Below are 27,113 nucleotides of genomic sequence, written 5' to 3'. Positions count from 1 at the left end.
AGGGGAAGTGGGAATTAGAGGATACATAGTCAATTTTCTTGCTGACAAGAGAAAACAAGATAAATACTTAAGAGTTGCTTCATGAGTGGGACAGTGGTTTACATGCAGTATTTAAGAGATCACTAGCAGAAGCGAGGAAGCATTGTTGCTCACAATGGACATCTTTTTATGTATGCACCCTATTATGTAAGCTTTCTTTTCTTGCTTATTCTTTTTTAAAAGAAATTTATTTATTTGCCTATCTATCTATCTATCTATGAATAAGAGAGGGAGAGACAACCAGTGTTAATCTGGTATGTGTGATATGATGGGGATTGAGCTCAGGGTCTCATGCTTGAAGATCCAACATTTATCTACTATGCTACCTCCCAGGCCACTTGTCTTAAATTCTCACTCTTCTGTTAGTACATCTCAAGGATCATCAATTATATTTTATTTAAACTTTGCTCTTTGGGGATCCCAGTCTAAATCAAAGTGCTTAACCTTTATCTCATTTCTCAGGTGTGGTTTATAGTGGTGCAGGGGATTGAATCTGGGACTTCTGCACGCTTTGGGCATTAAACTCTTTTTGCATATGCTATTTCCTCTGCCCTGAAGTTAGCAATTATTAAATGGAAATTGTTAGGCTTGAGTAGTAAGCAAGTGCCATTCATTATGACATGACTCCAGGGTAGTTGGATCATTGCTTTAGATATGAATAGATATGTCATCTAGAATATCTGTATCTTGCCATGTGCACTTAACCCGCTGTGCTACCGCCCGACCCCCAAATATCTGTATCTTTTTTTTTTCTTTTTAAAGATTTTATTTATTTATTGATGAGAAAGATAGGAGGAGAGAAAGAGCCAGACATCACTCTGGTACATGTGCTGCCGGGGCTTGAACTTAGGACCTCATGCTTGAAAGTCCAGCGCTTTATCCACTGCGCCACCTCCCGCCACAATATCTGTATCTTTTAAGTTTACCACATCACCTATTAACTTTACAGGACTAGAGATTGCAGTTTTGACAATTCATGTTGCAGAAAGGTTTGATTTATTGTACCAAAAGACATGGTTAAATCAAAACATTCACCAACCTGTAGTGTTTATTATAAACCATTATTTATTTATTTATTTTTTATTCTTTTTATTTATTTTTACCAGAACACTGCTCAGCTCTGATATATGGTGGTGCAGGGGATTGAACCTGGGACTTTAGAGCCTCTGGCTGGAGAGTCTCTTTGCAACCATTATGCTATCTACCCCTGCCCAAAACCATTTATTTCTAAATACTTAGTTTTGTGATTCCTCTGGTCATTATCTCTCTCTTTGGGAGGTATGTGGAAAAACAAATTATCAGAAGTATTTTGGGGCAGGACAGGAAGGTGGCACAACTGGTTGAGTGAACATGTTATCATGCATGAAAATCAGGTTCAAGTGCCCAGTCCCCATCTGCAGGGGGGAAGCTTCATGAGTGGTAAAGCAGTGCTGGGGAGGGGTCTTTCTTTCCCTCTCCTCTCAATTTTTCTCTGTTCTATCAAGTAAAAAGAAAAGAAAAATGTGTGTTGGGGAAGGCCAGTAAAGCAAGGAACATGAGTTGATTTTTTTTAAGTTTTATTTATTTATTGGATAGAGACAGCCAGAAATTGAGAGGGAAAGGGTGATTGTGAGGGAGAGAGACAGAGAGACACCTGCAACACTGCTTCACCACTCGCAAAGCTTTCCCCCTGCAGTTGGGGCCCAGGGGCTTGAACCGGGATCCCAAACCCAGGTCCTTGCACATTGTAACATGTGTGCTCAACCAGGTGTACCACCACCCAGGCCTATGAGTTGATTTTTAGTGATTAATGGCAATTGACTTGTGGCTGAATCTACTGTCAAAACTAGCTGTTGAAGTCCTTAAGTTGATACCTCTCCACTGAAACGACAACTTCTTGTTTTTTTAGGTTTTCTTTCCTCAGCTTTGACTCTGATTATGCTGACATTTTTAAAACCATTTTAGCTCCTAAGTGCTGGGCCTTCATTACCATTTTTTTCCTCTTAACCCCCCACTTTGTACTCCTCTCCTGCCTTTGGAATTTTCTAGATTTTGAATAGCGTGTATACATTGATAAGGAGAAACATTCCTTTCTGCATCCTTTTTTCCCCAGTAGCAAAGGGCTAATCCTCCTGGTATTGTTTTCCTGTGCTTGGTTTCTTTTTCTTTTTTATTTATTTATTTATTTTTTTTATTTACTGTTTCAAAAATATTTTATTTATTTATTTATTTTTCTTTATTGGGGAATTAATGTTTTACATTCAACAGTAAATACAATAGTTTGTACATGCATAACATTCCCCAGATTCCCATTTAACAATACAACCCCCACTATGTCATTTATCATCCTTCATGGACCTGTATTCTCCACACCCACCCACCCCAGAGTCTTTTACTTTGGTACGATAGGCCAATTCCATTTCAGGTTCTACTTGTTTTCTTTTCTGATCTTGTTTTTCAACTTCTGCCTGAGAGTGAGATCATCCCATATTCATCCTTCTGTTTCTGACTTATTTCACTTAACATGATATTTTATTTTTTATTTTAATAATTTTTACTTATTTCATTAGTGATTTACAAGGTATTAAAGGATTTCACTTCTCAGTACACATACCACCAAAGTTCTGTGCCCCACCCCCACACTCAATGATAACCATCATAGTTCTCTCAGTCCAAAAGACAATTTTGCTACTTCCCCCCCCCGTATTATGTGTGTGTGTGTGTATATGTATATATATATATATATATATATTATATATTCCTTTTGTTTCCCTTGTTTTTTTATTGTTGTTGTAGTTATTTTATTTTAATGAGAGATATCCAGAGAGAAAAGAGGTACCAAAGCACTGACCAGCTGTGTTTTATGGTGGTGCCGGGGATTGAACCTGAGACTTCAGAGCATGAAATAGTTCTGAGTAACTTCATGCTGTTTTCTCAACCCTGATCCTTCACTCCCCCGTCCCCCTTTTAAGGGGTAGTTTTGTATTAAAAAGTTTTAAGGTTGTGCTCCGGGAGGTGGCACAGTGGATAAAGCACTGAATTCTCAACCATGAGGTCCTGAGTTTGGTCCCCGGCAGCACATGTTATAGAGTGATGTCTGGTTCTTTCTCTTCTCCTAGCTCTCTCATAAATAAATAAATAAATAAATAAATAAATAAATAAATAAATAAATTCTTAAAAAAAAGTTTTAAGGTCATGACCTGGGAGGTAAAACAGTACATGAAGCACTGAACTTTCAAGCATGAGGAGGTCCCAAGTCTGATCTCCAACATTGCATGTGGCAGAATAATGTTCTGGTTCGCTCATTAATAAATAAATATTTTAAAAAAGGGTTTAAGGTATTCAACTAAACCAATGCAACCAGTGCCACTATGCCACTTTGCATTTCAAACTGTATCCAAGTACACCAACCTTCCAACTCCAATAATCCGGTGAGACCTTTCCTAATGCACAGGACTACCTAGTTCTATTTCAAACAGCACAATCCCTAACAAAGTTACAAATCCTAGCTATAGACCAGAGCCTGAGTTCAAGCCACTGGTCCCCCCACACACACACCTGCAAAGGGAAAGCTTCATGAGTGGTGAAGCAGTGTGGCAGGTGTCTTTCTCTTTCCTCTATTTCCCCCTGGCCTCTCAATTTATGTTTGTCTCTAATAATAAATAAAAGATAAAAAAGAAACTGCATACCTCAAAGTAAAAGTGCTCAATAGTCTTCTATGATTAAACTTAGATTTAATAAACTCAATAAGTAGGAATATCAAAAGAAGACACCATAAAGTGTCTAACAAAATATTTACTCCTTAGGCCTAGACATCCCCCTCCCCTACCTGCTACTTCACTTCCCTCAATTACTCTATCTACTCAATTAACTACACAAAAGAAAAGTAAGAGACATCCCCTAACCTTTCCTGACAACATTAATGTCATCCCCTTGATGATCTTTAGAAGAAATACTGTATATAATTGGCCAAGAGATACACTGGCAAAAGCATATATATAAACTAAAGGATAATTATTGTTCCATATGACAACCTGTATTATAATAATCAAACAGGTAAAATGCAGTAAAACTTAAGGATATCTTAGAGCCCACTTAAACCCTAGGTCCCTCCCCAGCTTGTGGCCAGGGGTAATAAACAAATACTGGTTTGGATACAACAAAATGATACTCAGTGATTTAACAAGTGGGAGAAAGTCTAACCTCATTAGATAAAGGATTGACTATGACAGCTGGAAAAGGGCAAGAGACTGGCATACTTTAATGGTGGCCTTTTTTGGTCAATACCAGGCCACCCCATCATCTGGGGCTCTAGTCAGAGAATCCTTGGAATCCCCCATAGTTCTCTAATAGATTCCTCCCTCCATCATCATTGGCCACTTCCATCAGGAACATCATCATAAGCCCTCTTGTGGGCTTCTTCAGGACCTTGCCATCACTGTGGAACAGCAATGGTAGGGACTGCCCCACTCTGAAGGGAGGTTGGGTCTGCCATTTGAGGATACTGGTCCTGAAATGACGGCAGCCTAGAATGTTTCTAGTTGTGACCATGGACTGCAAGCTCAGACTGAGAGGGACTCAGAGGTCACACAGGCTCTTTTGCTAAATATGAATGGGGATGGGTCCTGGGTCAGATCGATATGGTAAACAGTAATTGTATTTATATACTTTCCTCATATTTGGGACCTACTCTCTTCCATGTTCAGCTTCCTAGTCCTATTTTCAACACTGATAGTCTTCCCAGACAATATTTCTAGTCTGCCTCCATGTTAGCTATCAAGCTCCAGCAAAAATTATTAAAGTCATGGGCCCCTAATAGATTTTCTAGAGTCTTCCCACCTGGAGACCCCTAATTTCACCTGTTCTTATTACTACATTTGGGTTCTTATTTACTAAACAGTTTGTCCTGCTTTGTATCTTAGTGCCTTTCAACCACCAAATTGCAGATGCTGCTATGATGCCATCCTGACTTCTCTGGGCAGACAAGCTCATCCATTGTGTCTGGGAACCTCACCTCTCCAGAACACTACCCCACTAGAGAAAGATATTAACAAGCTGGGGGTATGGATCGTTCTGCCAATGTCCATGTCTAGCAGAAAAGCAATTACAGAAGCCAGAACTTCCACCTTCTGTACCCTATAATGAATTCTGGTCCATACTCCCAGAAGGATGAAGAATAGGGAAGTTTCCAATGGAAGGGATGCGACATGGAACTCTGCTGGTGGTAACTGTGTGGAACTGTACCTGTTATCTTAAAAATTTTGTTAGTCATATTAAACCACTTAGAATAACATAAAAAGAAAATGAACACACACACACACACTATTTGCTGGGTCATATTCCCACCTGCCTATAAGGTAAACTTAGTTGAGCGCAACAGAAAATCCTAAAGATTAATAAGAGGACTTTTATATCTTGTATATTTAATACAAATACAGAGGTAGAATGACTTCAGTGTGCTTTCTACTTCTGTTCTTCCGTCTTTTTAATTTTTTTTTTGACTCCAGGGTTATCACTGGGGCTCGGTGCCTGCACCACGAATCCACTGCTCCTGGAGGCCATTCCCCCCCTTTTGTTGCCCTTGTTGTTTATCGGTTTTGTTGTTACTATTATTGTTGTCACTATTGTTGGATAGGACAGAGAGAAATTGAGAGGGGAGGAGAAGACGGGGAGAGAAAGATAAGACACCTGCAGACCTGCTTCACCACCTGTGAAGCGACTCCCCTACAGGTGGGGAGCCGGGGGCTTGAACCAGGATCCTAACGCTGGTCCCTGCGCTTTGCGCCATGTGTGCTTAGTCCACTGCGTTACTGCCAAGCACCCCCCTTTTAAATTTTTTTATCAGTGATTTATATAAGATAATGGTTGTAATTCCACACTGCTTCTACCACCAGAGCTCTGTATCCCCATCTTCTTAATTGGAAATTGCTTTAGCTCCCCCAAAATCAGATATGTGTTGACTCTTATTTCAATAGCTATATATATATATATATATATATATATATATCTCCATTTCCCCCTCCATGGTCCTGCCTTCTCTTCCTTTCTTGGCCACATCTACTACTTCTAAATGTCATCCTTTTTTTTTTTTTTTTTTTCCGTCTTCTCTCTCTGGGTCCTGATGGAATTGGAGTTTAACATTTTACCCCCTCCCTCTGGGAGTAGGGACTAAAAGTCTATATGGGATGAAGAAGGTGGGAAGTCTGACCTCTGTAATTGCTATTCTGCTGGATATGGATGTTGGCAGTTTGATCCATATTCCTAGCCTGTTTCTGTCTTTGCCTAGGGGGTAAGTGTTCTGGAGAAGTGAGGCTCCAGGACACATTGGTGAGGTTGTCTGCCCAAAGAAGTCAGGATGGCATCATAGCAGCATTTGCAATTTGGTTGTCTGAAAGGCAGTTAAGATCAGCAGGACAAACTATTTAATAAACAGGAACCAAATAGTAGGAACAGAGCAGATGGTAATAGGGATGGTAAAAAGAAGCTAAGAAGTTTATTTTAGGTATGTTTTTAGGGGTACATGACTTTGGTAAGTTTTGTTGGAGCTTGATAACTAACATGGAGGCAGACTAGAAATAGTCTGGGAAGACAGTATCAGAGTTGAGAATAGGAGAAAGCTGGATCATGGAAGAGAGTAGCTGAAGCTAATTTCCAAATATGAGGAAAGTATATACATACAATTACTGTTTAGCACATCGATCTGACCCAAGGCCTGTATCTATTCATATTTAGCACAAGAGCCTTTATAACCTCTGAGTCAGTCTGTGTTCAGAATCCATGATTACAGCTGGGAACATTCTAGGCTACACTTATTTCAGGACCTGTTTCCTTGAGTGGCAAAGTACCCTAGGTAGTTCATAGTGAGTGTATGATCCTGAAGAAGGCCACAAGAGGGTTTATAACAAATGATACTCCTGATGGAAGTGATCAGTGATGGTGAAGGGGGGGTGTATTAAAAGATCTAGGTTCATTAAAACTATGGGGGATTCCAAGGATTCCCTAAGGTCCCAGGTGATGAGGGCTCGGGCTCTTCCATCCTTAACTTGTATTATAGATTATTTCCTTTTACTTTTCGTATTATCTTTATTTATCTATCGGATAGATAGAAATCAAGAGGGAAGGAGGTGATACAGAGACAAAGAGACACCTGCAACACTACTTCACCACTTGCAAAGCTTTCCCCCTTCAGGTAGGGACCAGGGCCTTGAACCCAGCTCCTTGTAGATTGTTTCTTTTTTGGGTTAAAGGTAGCTTTCTCTCAGTAGTAACAGCAGAATTTTCTCTTAGTTTTCTCTTATTGGTAGGCAACATTTTTTTTTTAGAAGCTTACCATTGGTTAGAATTATAGTACATGCGGGGAGTCGGGCGGTAGCACAGCGGGTTAAGCGCAGGTGGCGCAAAGCACAAGGACCAGCATAAGGATCCTGGTTCGAACCCCGGCTCCCCACCTGCAGGGGAGTCGCTTCACAGGCGGTGAAGCAGGTCAGCAGGTGTCTATCTCTCTCTCCTCCTCTCTGTCTTCCCCTCCTCTCTCCATTTCTCTCTGTCCTATCCAACAACGACAACAACAATAATAACTACAACAATAAAACAACAAGGGCAACAAAAGGGAATAAATAAATAAAAATAAATATTAAAAAAATAAAAAAAAAAAGAATTATAGTACATGCTTCAGCCTAACTCTGTTTTTAGGGTTAATTTGACTTTAGAGTTATCAAGATATATCTTTGGGCAGCAGATTGTACAAACTTCCTTAGGAATCTGGGCTGGAAAGGGAGGGCTAGGGTAAATAACAGTACAAAAGTTAAGAAGTTTATAGAGACATATGCTAATTCTCCAGGAGCAAATATCCTACCTAGGAGGAGCTATCTCCATATCATCAACTTGGATTTTTTATATTTTTTATATTCTTGCTAGAAGAAGATTCTTGCTAATTTTCCTCGTAACTTTCCATAGGGCTTTTATTTTTTATATTATCTTTGTTTATTGGATAGAGACAGTCAGAAATTGAGAGGGGGAGGGAGACAGAGAGAGAGAGACACCTGCAGACCTGCTTCATCACTTGCGAAGCTTTCCCCCTGCAGGTGGGTACTGAGGCCTTTAACCTAGGTCCTTGAAATTGTAACATGTATGCTCAACCAGGTTCACTACCACCCAGCCTCTTCCATAGGGCTTTTGCTTCCTGAGTGCTCTTTTAATTTTATTTTTTAACAACTAAAACCACTTATGCTTTTCTATAATAATTACCTTGATAGGGCCTGGGTGGTGGCACAGCTGGTTGAGCATACATGTTACAATGTGCAAGGACCTGTGTTTAAGCCCCTGGTCTCCACCTGCAGGGGGAAAGCTTCACAAGTGGTGAAGCAGAGTTGCTTCTGACTCTCTCCCTATCTCCCCCTTGCTCTCAATTTCTGTTTCTATCCAACAAATAATTAAAAAAATACCTTGATGGACTGAGGAAGACAGCATGATGGCTATGCAAAAGACTTTCATGCCTGAGCCTCTTGAGGCCCCAGGTTCAAACCTTAGTGCCAATATAAGCCAGAACTGAGCAAGTACTCTGTCCTCTCACAGTGAAAAAAATACTTAAGAGGGCCAAAGAACTAAACAGTTTTCTAAAGAAGAGATACACATGCCTCACAGACTTATGAAGAAATGCTCTACTTGGTAATGTATGTGCTTAATCAGGGACTTGGTGGCACACCTGGTTGAGCACTTGCATTACTATATGCAGGGACCCAGGTTCAAACCCATTCCCTACTTACAGGGGGGAAGCTTCACAAGTGGTGAAATACTGCTCCAGGTATCTTTCTCTCCCTATCTCCTCCTCTTCTCAGCTTCTGTCTCTATCTAAAAAGAAAGGAATGGGGGGCCGGGTGGTGGAGTACCTGGTTGAGCACACAGGTTACAGTGTGAGTCCCCAGTCCCCACTTGCAAGGGGAAAGCTTTGTTGAGTGGTGAAGCATTATGGCAGGCCTCTCTCTCTCTCTCTCTCTCTCTCTCTCCTTTCTCTACCACCCCCTTCCTTCTTGATTTCTGGCTGTCTCTATCCAATAAATAAATAAAAGATAAAAAAAATTAAAAAAAGAAATGGTAAGAAAATAAGTATCTGTTATTTAAGTGCCCTAGTCTATGCACAATATAAAACCAGGTTTTATAGAATTATCATATGAAATGTGTGTGTGTGTTAACAGATCTAAGTTTTACTTTCTTAGGTAATTGATAAAGTAAATTTCATATTGGAGAAGATATTTTATGAGTGTAATTTGACTATAAGTGTATACATATTGGAATATTCTGGCACATGTGCTTTAGTGTATAAACATAAACTGTTACACATAATACACCCAGATACCGGGGAAGAGGTCTGCCTCACAACTGTTTGTATTAATATAAACTGTTATCTTTGTAGAGTTAGATGTATGTGTACTGACCTCATTCTAACACTATCATGCTATCATGTGGAAAGCAAACAAAGCAAATATGACAATGCAAATTGATAAAACAGATCTAACACTTTTAAAGCTACTTTTATTGTACTCGGGTAAACTCACATACATTTTCATACACCAAAATTCATTTTTATGAGCTACTACTTCAAAAGAATGGTGAAGACAACTAAGACTGAGAATGGCTACCCTAGATTTTATATTAACAAAGTATATAGTAAAATGAGACATTTTATAACTATATGCCTACACTAAGTAAATATACATGAAAAATCTGGAAATAAGAACATCAGACAATATTTAGTGACTTGATTTTTTTTTAAATAGCCAAAGGAAAAATGACATTTAAAATTATTTTTTATTTTTATTTATTCCCTCTTTTTTTTTTGCCCTTGTTTTATTGCTGTAGTAGTTGTTGATGTCGTTGTTGGATAGGACAGAAATGGAGAGAGGAGAGGAAGACAGAAGGGGAAAGAAAGAGAGACACCTGCAGACCTGCTTCACTGCCTGCAGGTGGGGAGCTTGGGGTTTGAACTGGGATCCTTACACCAGTCCTTGCGCTTCGCGCCACTTGGCTTAACCCGCTATGCTACTGCCTGACTCCCGAAAGATGACATTTTATATGGGCTGGGGAGATAGCATACCAGTTATGCAAAAAGACTTTCATGCCTGAGGTACCAAAGGTCCCAGGTTCATTCTCTAGTACCATCATAAGCCAGAGCTGAATAGCGCTTTGGTAAAAAGAAAAGAAGGAGTCAGCGGTAGTGCAGTGCAAGGACTGGCATAAAGCTCCCGGTTCAAGCCCATGGCTCCCCACCTGCAGAGGAGTTGCTTCAAAGGCCGTGAAGCAGGTCTGCAGGTGTCTTTATCTTTCTCTCCTCCTCTCTGTCTCCCCCTCCTCTCTCCATTTCTCTCTGTCCTATCCAACAACGATGACATCAATAACAACAATAATAACTACAACAATAAAACAAGGGCAAAAAAAGGGAATAAATTAAAAAAAAACATTAATTTTTTAAAAAAAGAAAAGAAATAGTGACGAATACCCAGATTATGGATCCATTTAACCATTCCCTTAATGACAGATGCTGAGGTAGTATCTAGTTCCCAATTCAAACCCTCAGAGCTTTGAGAAAAAGCTCATTTTTACAGATTAACATCATCAGAAAATATCATGTTCTATATACCAAACCAATCTCAAGTTTGCTTTCCTGTCTTGCCAGAAGGTAAATAAATGCCAGTGTGTACCTTACAGACATACTTTTATCTGGAGTCCATGTATGTTTCAAGTGGTTTCTCTATCCTGGATTTATCTTGTCCCAAACAGGATGACTTCATTTTCATTATCAAAAGCAAGGGTCAGAACCAGAATCTGAGAAAGACATCTTTCTGAAGTTCAGGCCTGATGAGCTTGCAGCATAAGGAGCATAGTCTGAAAATCTTCCTCATTGAGGCATATAGTTGGAGCACTGTGGATCAGCACTCAGAAAAAGGTAGTATCTTTTAAGAAAAAAAACCTGTTGATGTTAGGAATTGACTTAAAGGCTTACGGTTTCTCTCTGTTGCTGGTGTGAGCTGAAGGGATGAGATGTTTTTCCCAGCTGATTGTGCGATGACCACAAGCGTGTCTTAATCTGTTCCTTCTTGAGGATCCCATTCTGCAATCAGAGCCTGGCAACCCTCATCCCACCATTGCATAATATAAGATATGTCTAGATCCTGTGACTGGTGTTTTTTGTGTTCAGGAAGAGGCTGAGAATATTCCTTCAACTGAAGTTTTCTGGTACTAATCTGTTCTTTGTGATTCTCACATTTTTCTTGGTTTGGGGGATGGTAATCAGTTTGAGTGTCTGAGAAGTTCTCTCCCAGAGTTTGTGACCTTGGCACAGAATTCCTAAGTGTCAGAGTAGAGGAAGAGTTCTCATTTCCTTTCATAGCCTGTGTGGGCTGTACCACTATAACACTTGGTCTTTGGATTACATAAGGGGCAGCAGATACATGGGATGGGAGATGATCAACTAGCAATGTTTGGTTCTGACAGAAAGAACTGGAGGAAGGAAAATGATGGGACCTGCCTGGGTGAGTGGAAAAGCCAGCCTGGTGCTGCTGAATTGTCAAATCTGATTTTCCATTTGGGTCCTCTACCATGGAATTCATGGACTCACTTCTGCTTTGCCCAGGGTACAGAGATCTTCCATTCTGAAACCATTTACATGTGAGGAAAAGGGAGACATGACCATTATAACCATTATAAAAACAGCTCTGGCTGTTTTTTACACTGTAAAACAAAGATGCCGTTAGTATAGGCCCTATTATCACGATGATTTTATATGCATATGAAAAATTACTCTGGTTCCAGTGTTCAGTATATTTTGTATATATTACATATGCATATGTGCATAGATGTCTGTATATATACAAACAAAAAGTTCAAACAAATCCTCTTAACCGGGATGGCATTTTCCTCCTCCTTAGCTATGTGTTTACATGAAAATGTATCTTATTATATACAGTGAATAAAACTGATCAAAGGTTACTTTATTTTTTCAGATGAAGAGAGTCAGCGAGAGTGAGAAAGACCATAGCACTGAAGCATTCTTCAATGAGGTGGGGGCCAGGCTTGAACCTGGGTCATATTCATGGATAAGTAGCACACAATTCAAGTGAGCTATTTTGTTGGCCCCGATCAAAGATTATTAAATGCAAGTCTTTCTTTCTCTCTTTCTTTCTTTCTCAAGTTAAGCCCTGATCATATTTGCTACTCACAAACATTTTAATGTATTAAACCACTATTCCCATAATTCAGGTAGAAGATACTCAATAGGAACAGTTTTAGTTCCTAACTGCAGGACATGTGATTTTGTCTATTATTTTTAGGAGACTGTAGAAATGAGGGCAAGCTGTTTATACAGTTGTAGAAGCCAGGAATGCTTAAAAAAAAAAAAGCCTACTAGGTAAAGATCGCCTTGCATGAGAATTATTTGACCCAAAGTGATAGCAATGCCAAATTGTAAAAGACCTGAGTGTTCTCAAAATGGGTGTTCACTTCCATATTCTGTCACATTTTGCTGCTGTTTAAACAGATACACCACTAAAGATCTGATTTGAAAAGTCTTTCTTTTGCAATGCCAGCTTTGACCATTTAACATCTTTGCTCTTGGTAACTGATAATCTAAGATTATCCAACATTTCCCAAAAACTTTTTTTAAAGAAATATTTTGTTTATTCACTGGATAGAGACAGAGAAAAATTGAGAAGGAAAGGGGAGTTAGCAAGGGAGAGAAGCAAAGAGAGACAATCACCACTTGTGAAACTTCCCCCTTAAAAGTGGGGGCCGGGGACTTGAACAGGGTCCTTGTGCATTGTAGCATGTGCAGTCAACCAAGTGCACCACCACCAGGCACCCACCTCAATCTGGGCAACATCATTTATAGGTAGGACATTTGTTTTGCTATAGGCATAGAACTTACTTGAATTCTTGATTCTTGAATGCTTGTTTGTTTGGACATTTTTTTCCTGGTAGCAACATCAGGGGATTGGCTTCTTTCAAAGTCTTGAACTAGCATGGTTGATGGAGATCTTCTACCAAATGTCTGGTCTTGTTTGACTTCTTTTGTTAAGTATTCTTAAGGAGAAGACAGTAGCAAAAGGAACCTGTCTTTAGGACAATTTTCATATTTGAGCTAGAAACTCAAACCTGTGAAGTTAATGATGCTTTTACTTACTCTTTCCAAATCCCCACGACAGAGATACTTTACCCTGCTTATGGCAGCAAGACCAAAAGAGTTGAAGTCTTGCTAAGAGCCTATGTGTCCCAGCCAACTGGGACCATGCTTATATTTCTGATACTAGGTTGCCCAGAACAAGTTTTAATTGTAAGATAAGAGTCTTTGTGGTGAATTTGGGCATATCTTTTTTTTTCCCCAGAAAAGAACACAGGTAACTTCATTTGGACCAGTAGGTTCTTACCTTTAATCCAAAACTGAGGCTGGTCTTGTCCCTGTATTTGGTCTTTTCCTAAGGAACATTCAGATCCCAACTGTCTCTGTTTTGATCTGTGGTTTTTAAACCAAATCTAAGAAGCAGAATACATGAGTCATGTAACTTAGTCTGTCATTCCAAATACCATTGAAGTTAAAATTAATTTGATCAAGTGCTATTGGGATAATATCCATAATGGAAAATGACATATTAGGAATGATGTTTTGGGGCAAGGCAATGCAGTACAAGCCAGTTCAGATCACACTCTAGTTTTATAAAACTAGAAAAAAAAAAAAAAAAACCAAACATGAAAATCACCTGGAAACTCAACAAAATATAACCAGGATCTCTCCAGAGAGCTTGTTTGGAGGTTCTAGCAGGGGAGCGCAGGGGACCAAAGACCAGCCTGCCTCTATTTGGGGAAGGCCGTCCTCTTCAATGGAGGGTGCAGCTTCAGGAGGGACGCACATGAGTGGTGAGAGAGGAAGGGGACACCCACCTAGCCAGCCAAGCACATTACCTGGGGCAGGAGCTGAATCAACCCTGGTGATCAATGGGGTGAGAAATGTCGCAGTCGGATTGCCTTCATATCCAGATCTCTCCAGAAACTCACTAAGCCACAGGTAAATACACACATGTGTGGTCAGTGGGTGGAAAGGGGTGAGGAATAAGTTCTCCTAACTCAAAAGCTGTACCAGTCTCCAAACTGGAAGCACAGCAGCCAAGCACATTACCTGGGGCAGGAGAATAATACCAAGGATAGCACTCTGGTTCCTCATTGGAGCTCATCTCTCCAAGACCACTGGTTGTCAATCCAATGCTTGGCAGAATCTAGATTTATCTACTGGACAATAGGGGAGAGAACTCCCCTGAAGGTGAGGAGCCAGGGGCTTGAACCAGGATCCTTAAGCCTAAGGTTCTTTCACTTTGCACCACGTGCGCTTAACCCACTGTGCCACTACCCAGCTCCCTCCCTCTTATCTTTCTTATCTCTCTCTTCTCTCTTAAACATGAATGAGTGATTCAGTGAAAAATCTACTTATAGTTAAAAAGCACTCAAACATGGAGGGAAGACAAATCACAAATTCCCCATAGCATGAGGGAGTACCATCTGCCTGCATCACCCAGGGATTGAAGTGAAGCAAAAGACAACAACAACAAAATCTTAAGATTAGATCCATCCTGTAGTGAACTTAAAAGAGCATTTGGCTCACTGTACCAGACCTTTTTTTGTACCATGAGCCTTGACTGCCAAGCCTGGGGTTATTGACTGATCATTTGACTGATGGAAACCCTTTACAGTTTATCATGGAGGCCTCCAGTTACCTTGCAATACAAACAGACCCCACCCAGCCCCTTGTCCCCACTCCAGATGTCTCCTCAACAGCAGATCATGGTGGAAATCATAGCCGTGTGCCTCTATTTATTCTTTGAATTGTACTGTAGAAACACGTGTTGATAAGGAATAAAGAAATCACTAGAACTGCAAAAAAAAAAAAAAAAGATTTACAACTGGGGACTCTTAAGTAACTCACATAGACACAAGTCAATCCAGGGAAGTGTGTTCAGTAGATTGAAAATAAGTGAGGGGGGGAAACCATGCTCAGTATACGAGGGCACCATCTTGCTGTTCTGTCTGCTTCTTTCCTCAATTTGAACACACGAGACCCTATTTCTCATCTTCCAAAGGCAGTGGTGCCACCATCAGAATAACAGCTCCACCCACTCCTAAGACACACCAAAGGTGACTAACTTTAGTGGTCCAGAAATCAAAGACCAGAAGCTATCTTACATAATACCTGGACAGAAGCCCCTAGGACACAAATTTCGTAAGTCACCAAATATAGTGGTCAGACCAAAGAAGATAGATAGCAGAAATGAACCAGGATGGGCCCAGGAATTATGTTTTCGTTCATATATACAAACTGTTCTGTTCAAATTAGAATTTCTTTTATGGTTACCCTTATGAATATCCTAAATAAAGTTTCCTAGTTTAAGAGAAGTGTTGGTTCTATCAAAGGAAATCATCCCCTCTGCCCCTTAGCAGATCTTCAATGGCTGAATGTGTGTGTTTTAAGAGTTTCTTTTTATTTATTTTCCCTGTTGTTGCCCTTGTTGCCTTTTTTTTTAAATTGTTGTTGTTATTGATGTCGTTGTTGTTAGGACAGAGAGAAATGGAGAGAGGAGGGGAAGACAGGGGGAGAGAAAGGCACCTGCAGACCTGCTTCACGCCTGTGAAGTGACTCCCCTGCAGGTGGGGAGCTGGGGGCTCAAACCTGGATCCTGAAGCCGGTCCCTGCGCTTTGCGCCATGTGTGCTTAACCTGTGCTGCACTACCGCCTGACTCTCTCAATATGCTTTTATGGTAACATCATCTTTTCAAAAGAAATAACATAACATATAATGCATATGGAATTGATCTTGGAAAACAGCTTATTTAAATGGGGAATACAGATAATCAGTTAAGAGCTTAGCTAACAGGGAGGTGGCACTGTGAGTAAAGGACAGTACTTGCATGAGCAGGACCTAGGACCTTGGGTTCAATTCCTGGCATTCTGTGTGATAGACTGATACTCTCCTTTTGTTCCCCAAAAAATACATCTTTAAAAAAGAAAGTACTATGAACAACTATATGCCACTAAGCTAGAGAACCTGGAAGAAATAGATGATTTCCTAGATACCTACTAACCTTCAAAGAAAAACTAATACCTCTACTTTTAAAAGTCTTCCAGAAGATTGAAGACACTGGAATACTCCCTTCCAGCTTCTATGAAGCCAACATCACTTTTGATACCAAAAACAGACAGGAACAGAACCAAAAAGAAAACTACAGACCAATATCTCTGATGAACATAGATGCGAAAATATTGAACAAATTCTAGCCAACCGGATACAGCAGCTTATTAAAATGATTGTTCATCATGACCAAATGGAGTTTATCCCAGGCATGCAAGGTTGGTTTAATATTCGTAACTCAATCAACGTGATCCACATCAACAAAAGCAAGACCAAAAACCACATGGTCATATCAATAGATGCAGAGAAAGCCTTTGACAAAATACAACATCCCTTTATGATCAAAACACTACAAAAAATGGGAATAGATGAAAAATTCCTCAAGATAGTGGAGTCTATATATAGCAAACCTACAGCCAACATCATACTCAATGGTGAAAAACTGGAAGCATTTCCCCTCAGATCAGGTACTAGACAGGGCTGCCCACTATCACCATTACTATTCAACATAGTGTTGGAAGTTCTTGCCATAGCAATTAGGCAGGAGCAAGGAATTAGAGGGATACAGATTGGAAGAGAAGAAGTCAAACTCTCCCTATTTGCAGATGACATGATAGTATACATAGGAAAACCTAAGTAATTCAGCAAGAAGCTTTTGGAAATCATCAGGCAATACAGTAAGGTGTCAGGCTATAAAATTAACATTCAAAAGTCAGTGGCATTCCTCTATGCAAACACTAAGTTAGAAGAAATTGAAATCCAGAAATCAATTCCTTTCATTATAGCAACAAAAAACAATAAAATATCTAGGAGTAAACCTAACCAAAGAAGTGAAAGACTTGTATACTGAAAATTATGAGTCACTACTCAAAGAAATTGAAAAGACACAAAGAAGTGGAAAGATATTCCATGTTCATGGGTTGGAAGAATTAACATCATCAAAATGAATATACTACCCAGAGCCATCTACAAATTGAATGCTATCCCCATCAAGATCCCAAGCACATTTTTTAGGAGAATAGAAAAAATGCTACAAATGTTTATCTGGAACCAGAAAAGACCTAGAATTGCCAAAACAATCTTGAGAAAAAAGAACAGAATTGGAGGCATCACACTCCCAGATCTCAAATTGTATTATAGGGCCATTGTCATCAAAACTGCTTGGTACTGGAACATAAATAGACACACTGACCAGTGGAATAGAATTGAGAACCCAGAAGTGAGCCCTCACACCTATGGACATCTAATCTTTGACAAAGGGGCCCAGGCTATTAAATGGGGAAAGCAGAGTCTCTTCAACAAATGGTGTTGGAAACAATGGGTTGAAACATGCAGAAGAATGAAACTGAACCACTGTATTTCACCAAATACAAAAGTAAATTCCAAGTGGATCAAGGACTTAGATGTTAGACTACAAACTATCAGATACTTAGAGGAAAATATTGGCAGAACTCTTTTCTGCATACATTTTAAAGACATCTTCAATGAAACGAATCCAATTACAAAGAAGACTAAGACAAGCATAAACCTATGGGACTACATCAAATTGAAAAGCTTTTGCACAGCTAAAGAAACTACTACCCAAACAAAGAGACCCCTCACCGAGGTTCCAAGTTCAATCCCCGGCATCACATGTACTGGAGTGATGTCTGTTTCTTTCTCTCTTTCTCTCATCATTTCTCAGGAATAAATAAATAAAATCTTAAAAAAAAAAAACTAGTAAAGGGATGGGTGGTGTTATACCTGGTTGAACACACACATCACCATGGGCAAGGACCTGGGTTCAAACCACTGGTTCCAGTCTGCAGTGGGGAGCTTTCACAAGCAGTGAAGCAGTGCTGTGGATGTCTTTCTGTTCAGTAGTTGACACATTAGTTAGAGCACTGGACTCTCAAGCATAATGTCCTGAGCTCAATCCCAGGTATCACATGCCAGAGTAATCAACTGCCCCCCTTACTCCCATAAATAAATAATGTTCCATCCCCTATAGTTTAGGATCTCAGAGCTAATGGCTTCTTGGAGACTATATATGTAATATTAAGATCTGAACTCATTATTCTCCCCTAAAAGCACCTTATATTGGGTTGTTGGAAAAGTCGTAACACATTTTTGTTCAGAAAAAAAGTTATGACTTTTCTGACAACCCAACAATTGCTCTTCATTCTTTTATTTTATTTATTTACTGGATATAGTGAAATTGAGACGGAGGGGAAGATAGAGAGAGGGAGGGAGAGATAGAGAGATACCTACAGCATTGCCTCACTGCTCATGAGGCTTTCCCCCTATGGGTGGGGACCATGTAGTTGAACCCTGGTCCTTGAGCATTATAACATGTGTGCTCTACCAGGTACCCTGCTTTTCATTCTTTTAAATATGTTTTAGTTGGTTTCACATTTTTTAGTTATCTTTTTTCTGTAAACTGTCATTTTCTAAATTGAAGAAAACCAATTTAGCTTCTTTTTTTGAATCAACAGTTCTATTAAAAATAATGCTTCAGGCAGGGGTAGATAGTATAATGGTTATGCAAACAGACAGTATACCTGGGGCTGTGAAATCCCAGGTTCAATCTCCCACACCACCATAAGCCAGAGCTGATCAGTGCTCTGGCAAAGAAAAAAAAAAATTCTCTCTGTGGTCCGGGAGGTGGCGCAGTGATAAAGCTTTGGACTCTCAAGCATGAGATCCTGAGTTTGATCCCCAGCAGCAGAGTGATGTCTGGTTCTTTCTCTCTCCTCCTATCTTTCTCATAAATAAAATCTTAAAAAAAAAAGCTTCAGGGGAGTTGGGTGGTAGCGGGTTAAGTGCATGTGTTACAAAGCACAAGGACTGGCATAAGGATCCTGGTTCGAGCCTCTGGCTCCCCACCTGCAGGGGAGTTCCTTCACAAGCGGTGAAGCAGGTCTACTGGTGTCTGTCTTTCTCTTACCCTGTCTGTCTTCCCCATCCCTCTCCATTTCTCTGTCCTATCCAACGACGACGACGTCAATAATAATTCAACAACAATAACAAAAAAAAAAAAAAACAAGGGCAACAAAAGGAAATAAATACTAAAAAAAACATAAAAATAACTGTGTATTGGTAACATTTAATTTTATTTATTTTTTAGGATACATATTTTAAAAATGGCTTATGGGCTGGGAGCTACCTAAGTAGGTAACATGGGAAAAAAAATCATCCTGGAGTGGTAAAGTCATGCATGCATGAAGCCCTGATTCTGAAATTAAAAACAAAGCAACCCAGGAGCTAGTGTGTTGGACTTCAAAGCATAATGTCCCAAATTGAATCCCCATCATAACAGGTGTCAGGGTGATGTTCTGGTGTTTTCTCTTTCTCATTAATAAAAAAGGGGGTACTGGGAGGTGGTGCACTGGGAAAGTATACTCTTTACCATGCCCAAGCCACTGGTCCCCACCTGCAGGGGGAAACTTCATAAGAGATAAAGCAGTGGTGCAGGTATCTCTCTCTTCTCTATCTCTTCTTTCTTTTTCTTTTTACCAGAGCACTACTCAGCTCTGGTTTATAGTGGTATGGGGGATTGAACCTGAGACTTGGAACCTTAGGCATGAGAGTATCTTTGCATAACCATTATGCTATCAACCCCCGCCCCCTATCTCTCCTTTCTTTTTCAGTTTCTGTGTGTGGCTTTTAAAAACCAACAAAAACAAAGAAAAAAATTTGTTTTGGAATAGTCTGGGCCTTACATCTATGATTTCACTATGCTGGGCTGCTTTTTTATTCAGATAGAGATACACAGATAGACATAAAGAGACAGACATATACACAGAACACAAACACTGGAGTTTTCTGTTGTACATTAGTACATACCATATAGTGCCAGGTCTCGAACCAGGGCTGGGCACATAGCAAGGCAGGTGCTCTGCCCCATCAGACATTAATTTAAAAAATAAAGTTAGAATGCCTGAGGCTTCAAAGTCCCAGGTTCAATCCCCAATACCACCATAAACCAGAGCTGAGCAGTGCTCTGGTAAAAAAAATAGTTAGCCAAGTAGTAGGAATTGGCATGAGTTATTGCACCTTAGTTCCCTTATAATTACATTTTAATCATTACTCTCAAGTATATATTCCATTATGTAATGATGCCATGTCATTATAGTGATTCAATTTCCTATATTTTTTAGTTGGGAGAGTCCGAATCAGTCCATTCTTAGTTGTTTCTGTTTTTAGTGAATACAGTCAACCAATAACTATCATTGGTAAAATATATATAAGGAGTTCTTATTTTTTGTTTTTTTTTTTAATTTTTAAAATTTTTATTTATTCCCTTTTGTTGTCCTTGTTTTATTGTTGTAGTTCATTGTTGTTGTTGATGTCGTTCTTGGATAGGACAGAGAGAAATGGAGAGGAGGGGAAGACAGGGGGAGAGAAAGATAAAGACACCTGCAGACCTGCTTCACCGCTTGTGAAGTGACTCCCCTGCAAGTGGGGAGCTGGGGACTTGAACCAGGATCCTTACACCGGTCCTTGTGCTTAGCACCACCTGCGCTTAACCCTCTGTACTACTGCCTGACTCCCTTTTATTTTGTTTTTAATATTATATAATAGGAAGCACTTTCTGAGAAACATATCTGACATGAGAGAACTGCCTGAATGTCCTGAGACCAGCTTTTCTCTTTACTTTAACTTGAATAGACAATGACATAGAGGCCTAGTGCTTACCTGAATTTTATACTCTGGAATGCCAATTTCCTTGGCCATTTGTTCTCTAGAAGGTTTATCAGGGTAAGGGTTGTGTTGAAACCATTTTTGGAGGATATCCTTTTGACTCTGGTTGTAAACAATCCTGCCTTGCCAGGCTTCTTTTTGTAGCATGTCTTTTGAAGAGAAAAATGAGACAAGAAGTATGAGAAATGTATTTATGGATTGAAAGCTGTCTGAGCATGTCTTATGTTTATTCTAGGTTGAAAGTCTATAGGATACACACACACATGCATGCGTGTACAAACACACACACACACACACACACACACACACACACACACACACACTACTCATTGGGGCTGCACCATTGAGCTGATTTTCTTTGTTTTTCAGACTGATATTCTCAGATAGAAAAGCAGAGATTGAAGGAGTGTGGGAAAGACAACCACAGTAGCAAAGATTCCCCACTGCAGTGGGGGCCAGGCTCAAACCTGGGTTGTGTGAATGGCAACACAAGTGCCTTCCCAAGTGAGCTATCTCATGGGCCTTATCTTATATTTTTATATTGAGTAAAGTCATGCTAAGTTGGAGACATACAGTGTGTGTATGAAAAACTAACAATCTGCAACCTGAATTACCAAAGGTGACTGAAATATACAAAATTACATGCCAAAAAATAAATTGCAAGCAGTAGGATCTAGGAAAATTAATGAAAATATGTTATATATGAAAACAAATAATATAGGGTGGGGGTATAGCATAATGGTTATGCAAAGAGACTTTCATGCCTGAGACTCTCAAGTCCCAGGTTCAATCCCCCATACCACCATAAACCAGAGCCGAGCAGTGCTCTGGTTAAAATAAAAATAAACAAATAAGAAAACAAATAATATGCAAAATGGCATTTTACAGTAAAACACATTTTAATATATAAGCAATATAAAATAAAGATATTATTCCATATATATTTTTCTCCATTTAAAGTGTCAATTTTAAAACTTTCCACAATTCATGAGACTCATGGCTTTTTTTTCTTTAAAGATGTTATTTATTTATCAATGAGAAAGATAGGAGGAGAGAGAGAAAGAACCAGACACCACCCTAGTACATGTGCTGCCAGGGACTGAACTCAGGAACTCATGCTTGAGAGTCCAATAATTTATCCACTGTACCACCTTCTGGACCACAACAAATCTTTTCTAGGCACTGGAATGACTAGGAAATGCAGTAACTGAGTGAAGAGTAGTCGCTTTCCTCCCTGCTTTTTCTTTTATTGTTGCTCTAAACATGTTCTATACATCTTATCAATTAGCATTAGGTGAAAAGGTTAAGGTCACATCAATTAGCATCAGGTGAAAAGGTTAACATCACATCAATTATGCAAAACTCCAGCTTTGCGCTAAAGAAATAATGAGCTCCCAGTCAGGGGAATACTGTCTTGATATTACACTGCAGGTGTCTGTCTCTTTCCCTCTCTTTATCTCCCCCTCCCTTCTCAATTTGTCTCTATCCAATAATAACAATATTAAAAAGAGTTGGGCAGTAGTGCAGCGGGTTAAGTGCATGTGGTGTAAAGCGCAAGGACCGGCATAAGGATCCCAGTTCCAGTACCTGGCTCCCCACCTGCAGGGGCGTCACCTCACAGGCAGTGAAGCAGGTCTGCAGGTGTCTGTCTTTCTCTCCCCCTCTCTGTCTTCCCCTCCTCTCTCCATTTCTCTCTGTCCTATCCAACAACGAACGACATCAACAGTAACAATAATAATCACAACAAGGCTACAACAAGGGCAACAAAAGAGGGAAAAATGGCCTCCAGGAGCAGTGGATTCATGGTGCAGGCACCGAGCCCCAGAAATACTCATGGCTTTTTTCTCTTTTCCTTATTTGGTCATTATTGGAGCTCCACTGCTCCAGGGTGGCTTTTCAGATAGATAAAAGCCTGAAACTTGGTGGTGGACAATAACAAAGAAAGTATACTTTTCAAGTGACCAATCTTGCTGGTCCTAAGTTTTGTACTTTGTTTTTATTATTTTCTTTCATCTTATATAGTTTTTCATTTAAAAAAAATTTCTTTACTGGGGGATTAATGGTTTACAGTTGACAGTGAAATGCAATAGTTTATACATGCAGAACATTTCCACATAGAAATACAAACCCCACTAGGTCCTCCTCTGCCATCATGTTCCAGGACCTGAACACTCCCCCCAACCCCAGAGTCTTTTACTTTGGTGCAATATCATATTGTATTTTAACTAGAGCACTGCTCAATTCTGGTTTATGGTGATACCAGTGATTGAACCAGGGACTATGGAGCCAGCTTCAAGCATAAAGTCTTTTGCATAATTATTATTCCATCTCCCGGAGCCAGATTATCACCTGAAATTCCAGCCTCCAACTCCAAAGCACTCATCAATCAATCCCTATACAATTTACCACTGCAAAGTAACTCCAACTCCAATTTATTTCTCCAACTTGAGACTGTAATTCTGAAAAATAATGTGACACTATCAGAGAGTGCACAAGCAAATGGGACTTGTTTAGGTTCATACTGGGGAGAGATTGTTAGATTTCAGAGAGTAGTGAGTTAACTGAGCAACTCCTTAAGGAGTAGGGCTTATAAACACACACCCATTTATTTTTTTGTACTGATCACTTCTGACCTTGATTTGAAAATACCCTCACTTAATCCATTCATTAAATATATAAAACTTTTGCATACCCAGGAAGTAGTGCAGTATTAGATTTTTGGACAAGCAACAAGTCCTGAATCTGATCCTGGCACGGCATGTGCCATGGTCATTTTCTGGTTCTCCAACTCATGAAATAAAATAAAAGACTTAAAGACTTCTAGAAGCTAATCAGACTCAGTTCATGAGTCTATATTTTGAAGTTATTAAAAAAGTCAGTAATCTAGATGATGCAAACTTTTTGTTTTTGTGGATCACATTATAACCTATTTAATTTAAATGAAAGAGATTATCTTTATATTCTGGTGGGGGCTGATCCGACTAGTTAAAAGTTTTTTTTTTTTTTTTCCTCCTCCAGGGTTATTGCTGGGCTCGGTACCTGCACCATGAATCCACTGCTCCTGGAGGCCATTTCCCCCCCCCCTTTTGTTGCCCTTGTTGTAGCTTCGTTGTGGTTATTAGTATTGCCCTTGTTGACGCAATTCGTTGTTGGATAGGACAGAGAGAAAATGGAGAGAGGAGGGGAAGACAGAGAAGGGGAGAGAAAGATAGACACCTGCAGACCTGCTTCATCGCCTGTGAAGCGACTCCCCTGCAGGTGGGGAGCCGGGGGCTCGAACCGGGATCCTTACGCCGGTCCCTGCACTTTGCGCCACATGCGCTTAACCCACTGCGCCACCGCCCGACCCCCTAGTTAAAAGTTTTAAGAACAAAGTGACATTCCTGAAGGAAAAGAAACCACGCCTGAGGATAGCAACTTCATTTTGTCCAATTTTAGCATCTCCCCCACAAAGGGACCAACTCTATAAATATTGCTCTTGCCTATTCAGCCCCCACAAAGGTATAAACCAACTCTGTAAGGATACAAACATGTATCCGTATGTCACTAGTTTCCTGTTTGACTAGTACTCAAGATACTACTGATTGAACACTAAATGATACATATACTGGAGATGGTTCTGAGAATTGACTGTTAGAGGTGTACATATGGTGTGGGGTTTCTGTGTATGTATGAGAGAGACCTAACCAAGCAAAGAATCAAAACCATGTAAGGTGTTGCGGAGGACAATGGAAATATGAATTCATAGTGGAAAAAAAAAGTTAATACCAATTACCACATGTGACCATTTGCAGAAGGGAAGGCATACTAACTTCTGGGCCGGGCGGTGGTGCACCTGGTAGAGCGCACATGTTACAGTGCGCAAGGACTCGGGTTCGAGCCCCTGGTCCCCACCTGCAGGGGGAAAGCTTCAGGGCTGCGGGTGTCTCTCTCTCCCTCTCTATCTCTCCCTTCCCTCTCAATTTCTGACTGTCTTTATCCAACAAATAAAATGAAGATTAAGAATTATATCATGGGAGTTGGGTGGTATTGCAGTGGGTTAAGCACAGGTGGCGCAAAGCACAAGGACCCACACAAGGATCCAGGTTCGAGCCCCCAGCTCCCCACCTGCAGGGGAGTCACTTCACAGGCAGTGAAGCAGGTCTGCAGGTGTCTGTCTTTCACTCCCCATCTCTGTCTTCCCCTCCTCTCTCCATTTCTGTCTTATCCAACAACGACGAGAACAATAAAGCCACAAGGGCAACAAAAGTGAATAAATAAAATATTTTTTTTAAAAAAGAACTATATCATATAGAAACAGGCTGGGAGTATGGATTAACCTGTAAACATCCATGTCCAATGGAGAAGCCTTTACAGAAGCCAGACCTTCTACCTTCTGTACCTCATAATGATCCTGCATCCATACTCCCAGCCTGCTAGGGATAAAGAATAGGGAAGTTTCCTTTGGAGGGGAGGAGATATGGAACTCTGGTAGTGGGAATTGTATGGAATTGTGCCCCTTCTTATCCTATGGTCTTGTTAATCATTATTAAAGTTTTTTTCCCCCTGATCTAAGATATAGTTGTAACAGTTAACACTGAATTATTATATTTAAGAATTCTCTGTGGATTGGGACGTGGTACAGTGGTAGCATTCTAAATTTACAAACATGAGGTCCCAGATTGAGTCCCTGGCATAAGATATGCCACAGTCTTGCTCTGGAGTCATCTATTTATTTCTCTGTCTCCTTCAATAAATATCTTAAAAAAAATATTGGGTTGGGGATAGCTTAGTTATGCACAATATTTTTCATGCTTGAGGTGTCAAAGGTCTCAGGTTCAATCCCCAGCACCATCATAAACCAGAGTTTAGCAGTGATTTGGTCAACTAATAACAGTAATAAAATAAATCAAAGATTAGTGCAATTCCCAAGGATATTGCATCTCCTTTTGGATATAGTATTGGAGGCAGAATTATCACTTTGTTGTTTTATTTGGAAATTATTTATGGTTTTAGGAGAGATGGATAATCTCCAGGTCAAAAAGATGTAGACAGAAATGGTCAGTCTTACCTATCAATATGACTTGGCTACAGACCCTCATTATCCAAGTACTCATCTAGGTGTTTCTGTGAGAGTAGATGAGGTTAAAGTCCACTAACATTTACCTAGAGTATTCTAATATGACTTGGGTGAGCTTTAGCCAATCAACTGAAAGTCTAAAGGGGAGCTTTCCCTGAGGAGTAGAAGAGGAAACGCGACAGAGTTCCAACCTGTACTATGAATTTCAGAATTACTTAGTCCTCACTGTCAAACCTCACGATCTCTTGCTAGATACTGATTGTGTTTCTCTGGCTGAGTTCTGCCTGATACAATCATCACATTTGCTTATTATGAAATGAGTGACGTTAAAAGGAAAAAGGTATACTTATGTTCATCGACCATGGGGAGAGGTCATGGGCGATGTGAAACTTTGCGGAACCCAAGGATGATGGTTAACATTGCCACTACATTTTTGGGTAAAGCTGTCTGTCAGCTGTGAAAACCTGGGAGGCAGGAAATGGAACAACCCCCCGGCCCCCTTGTGCAGTGAGTCTGCCTGTCGCCACGCTGTTCCTCTCAGACCTGGGTCTTCAGCTGAGGGTGTCTGGGGAGAAGTGAAAGGTCTGGACAGACTCCCGGGAGTGTTAAAACATACTGTCTGGCGCTGATACCGCCCTATACCCCCCTGCCAGGGAATGGACCCCAGCCTTCCTGCCAGAAACAAAAGCCCAGCCTTTCTCCCCGGATCCTAGATTCCCACCTGTGAAGCCATCCACGAAATCCCCAATCCCCCGCCAAGGGCTAAATCCTGCTTCTGGCTGCAGAGGCAGAGTCCCCACTTCTTGCTCCTAAGGCTTTGGTCCCAGTTTGACCTGCGGTGTCTCTCGGAGGTCAGCAACCCACTCGACGGGGACCGGAACTGGTCTGCGGTAGCCTCAGCCTCGTCCTCGGCGGTCCTGGTCCCCGGTCCCCGGCGCCGGAGGTCTGAGAGCTACTGGACCGGAATCCGCTCGGAGGGTCTCCGGAACTTCCGGCGGGGGCGGCAGATTTTGCGTGAGGACCCGGATCAGGCCGGATCCAGAGCCCCCCGCCCCCTCCTCCGCTGGGGGCGCGGCTGTGCCCTGCGCTGCTTTAGAGGCCCCCGCGGAGGGACAGGGAGCCCCGCGCCCCAGGGGCAGTGAACCCCCATCTCTCCAGGGTCAGCGCCCCGCACCTCTGGAGGAAGT

The 27,113-nt window shown here is 40.7% G+C and overlaps 1 protein-coding gene across 3 annotated transcripts in view; it reads right to left on the bottom strand.

Annotated features, from left to right (window-relative positions):
- DUXB (double homeobox B) overlaps positions 1-26,904 on the bottom strand; it is a 122,370-nt gene extending 95,466 nt beyond the window's left edge. For 2 of the 3 annotated variants that reach the window (XM_060185154.1, XM_060185155.1), the window contains exons 1-5: positions 26,648-26,904; positions 20,862-21,016; positions 13,437-13,542; positions 12,938-13,092; positions 10,951-11,666 (exon numbers count right to left, since the gene is read on the bottom strand). In XM_060185154.1, the coding sequence (XP_060041137.1) occupies positions 11,097-11,666; positions 12,938-13,092; positions 13,437-13,542; positions 20,862-21,014 (984 nt within the window). In that variant the 5' untranslated portion in view covers positions 21,015-21,016; positions 26,648-26,904 and the 3' untranslated portion in view covers positions 10,951-11,096. The remainder of the gene's footprint in view (positions 1-10,950; positions 11,667-12,937; positions 13,093-13,436; positions 13,543-20,861; positions 21,017-26,647) is intronic. The other variant, XM_007527590.3, reaches the window with a different exon arrangement.
- Positions 26,905-27,113: the final 209 nt, after the last annotated feature.

The sequence above is a fragment of the Erinaceus europaeus genome, chromosome 2, assembly GCF_950295315.1.
Source record: "Erinaceus europaeus chromosome 2, mEriEur2.1, whole genome shotgun sequence".
Taxonomy (NCBI): Eukaryota; Metazoa; Chordata; class Mammalia; order Eulipotyphla; family Erinaceidae; genus Erinaceus; species Erinaceus europaeus.
This window is presented reverse-complemented; position numbering and strand designations above follow the sequence as displayed.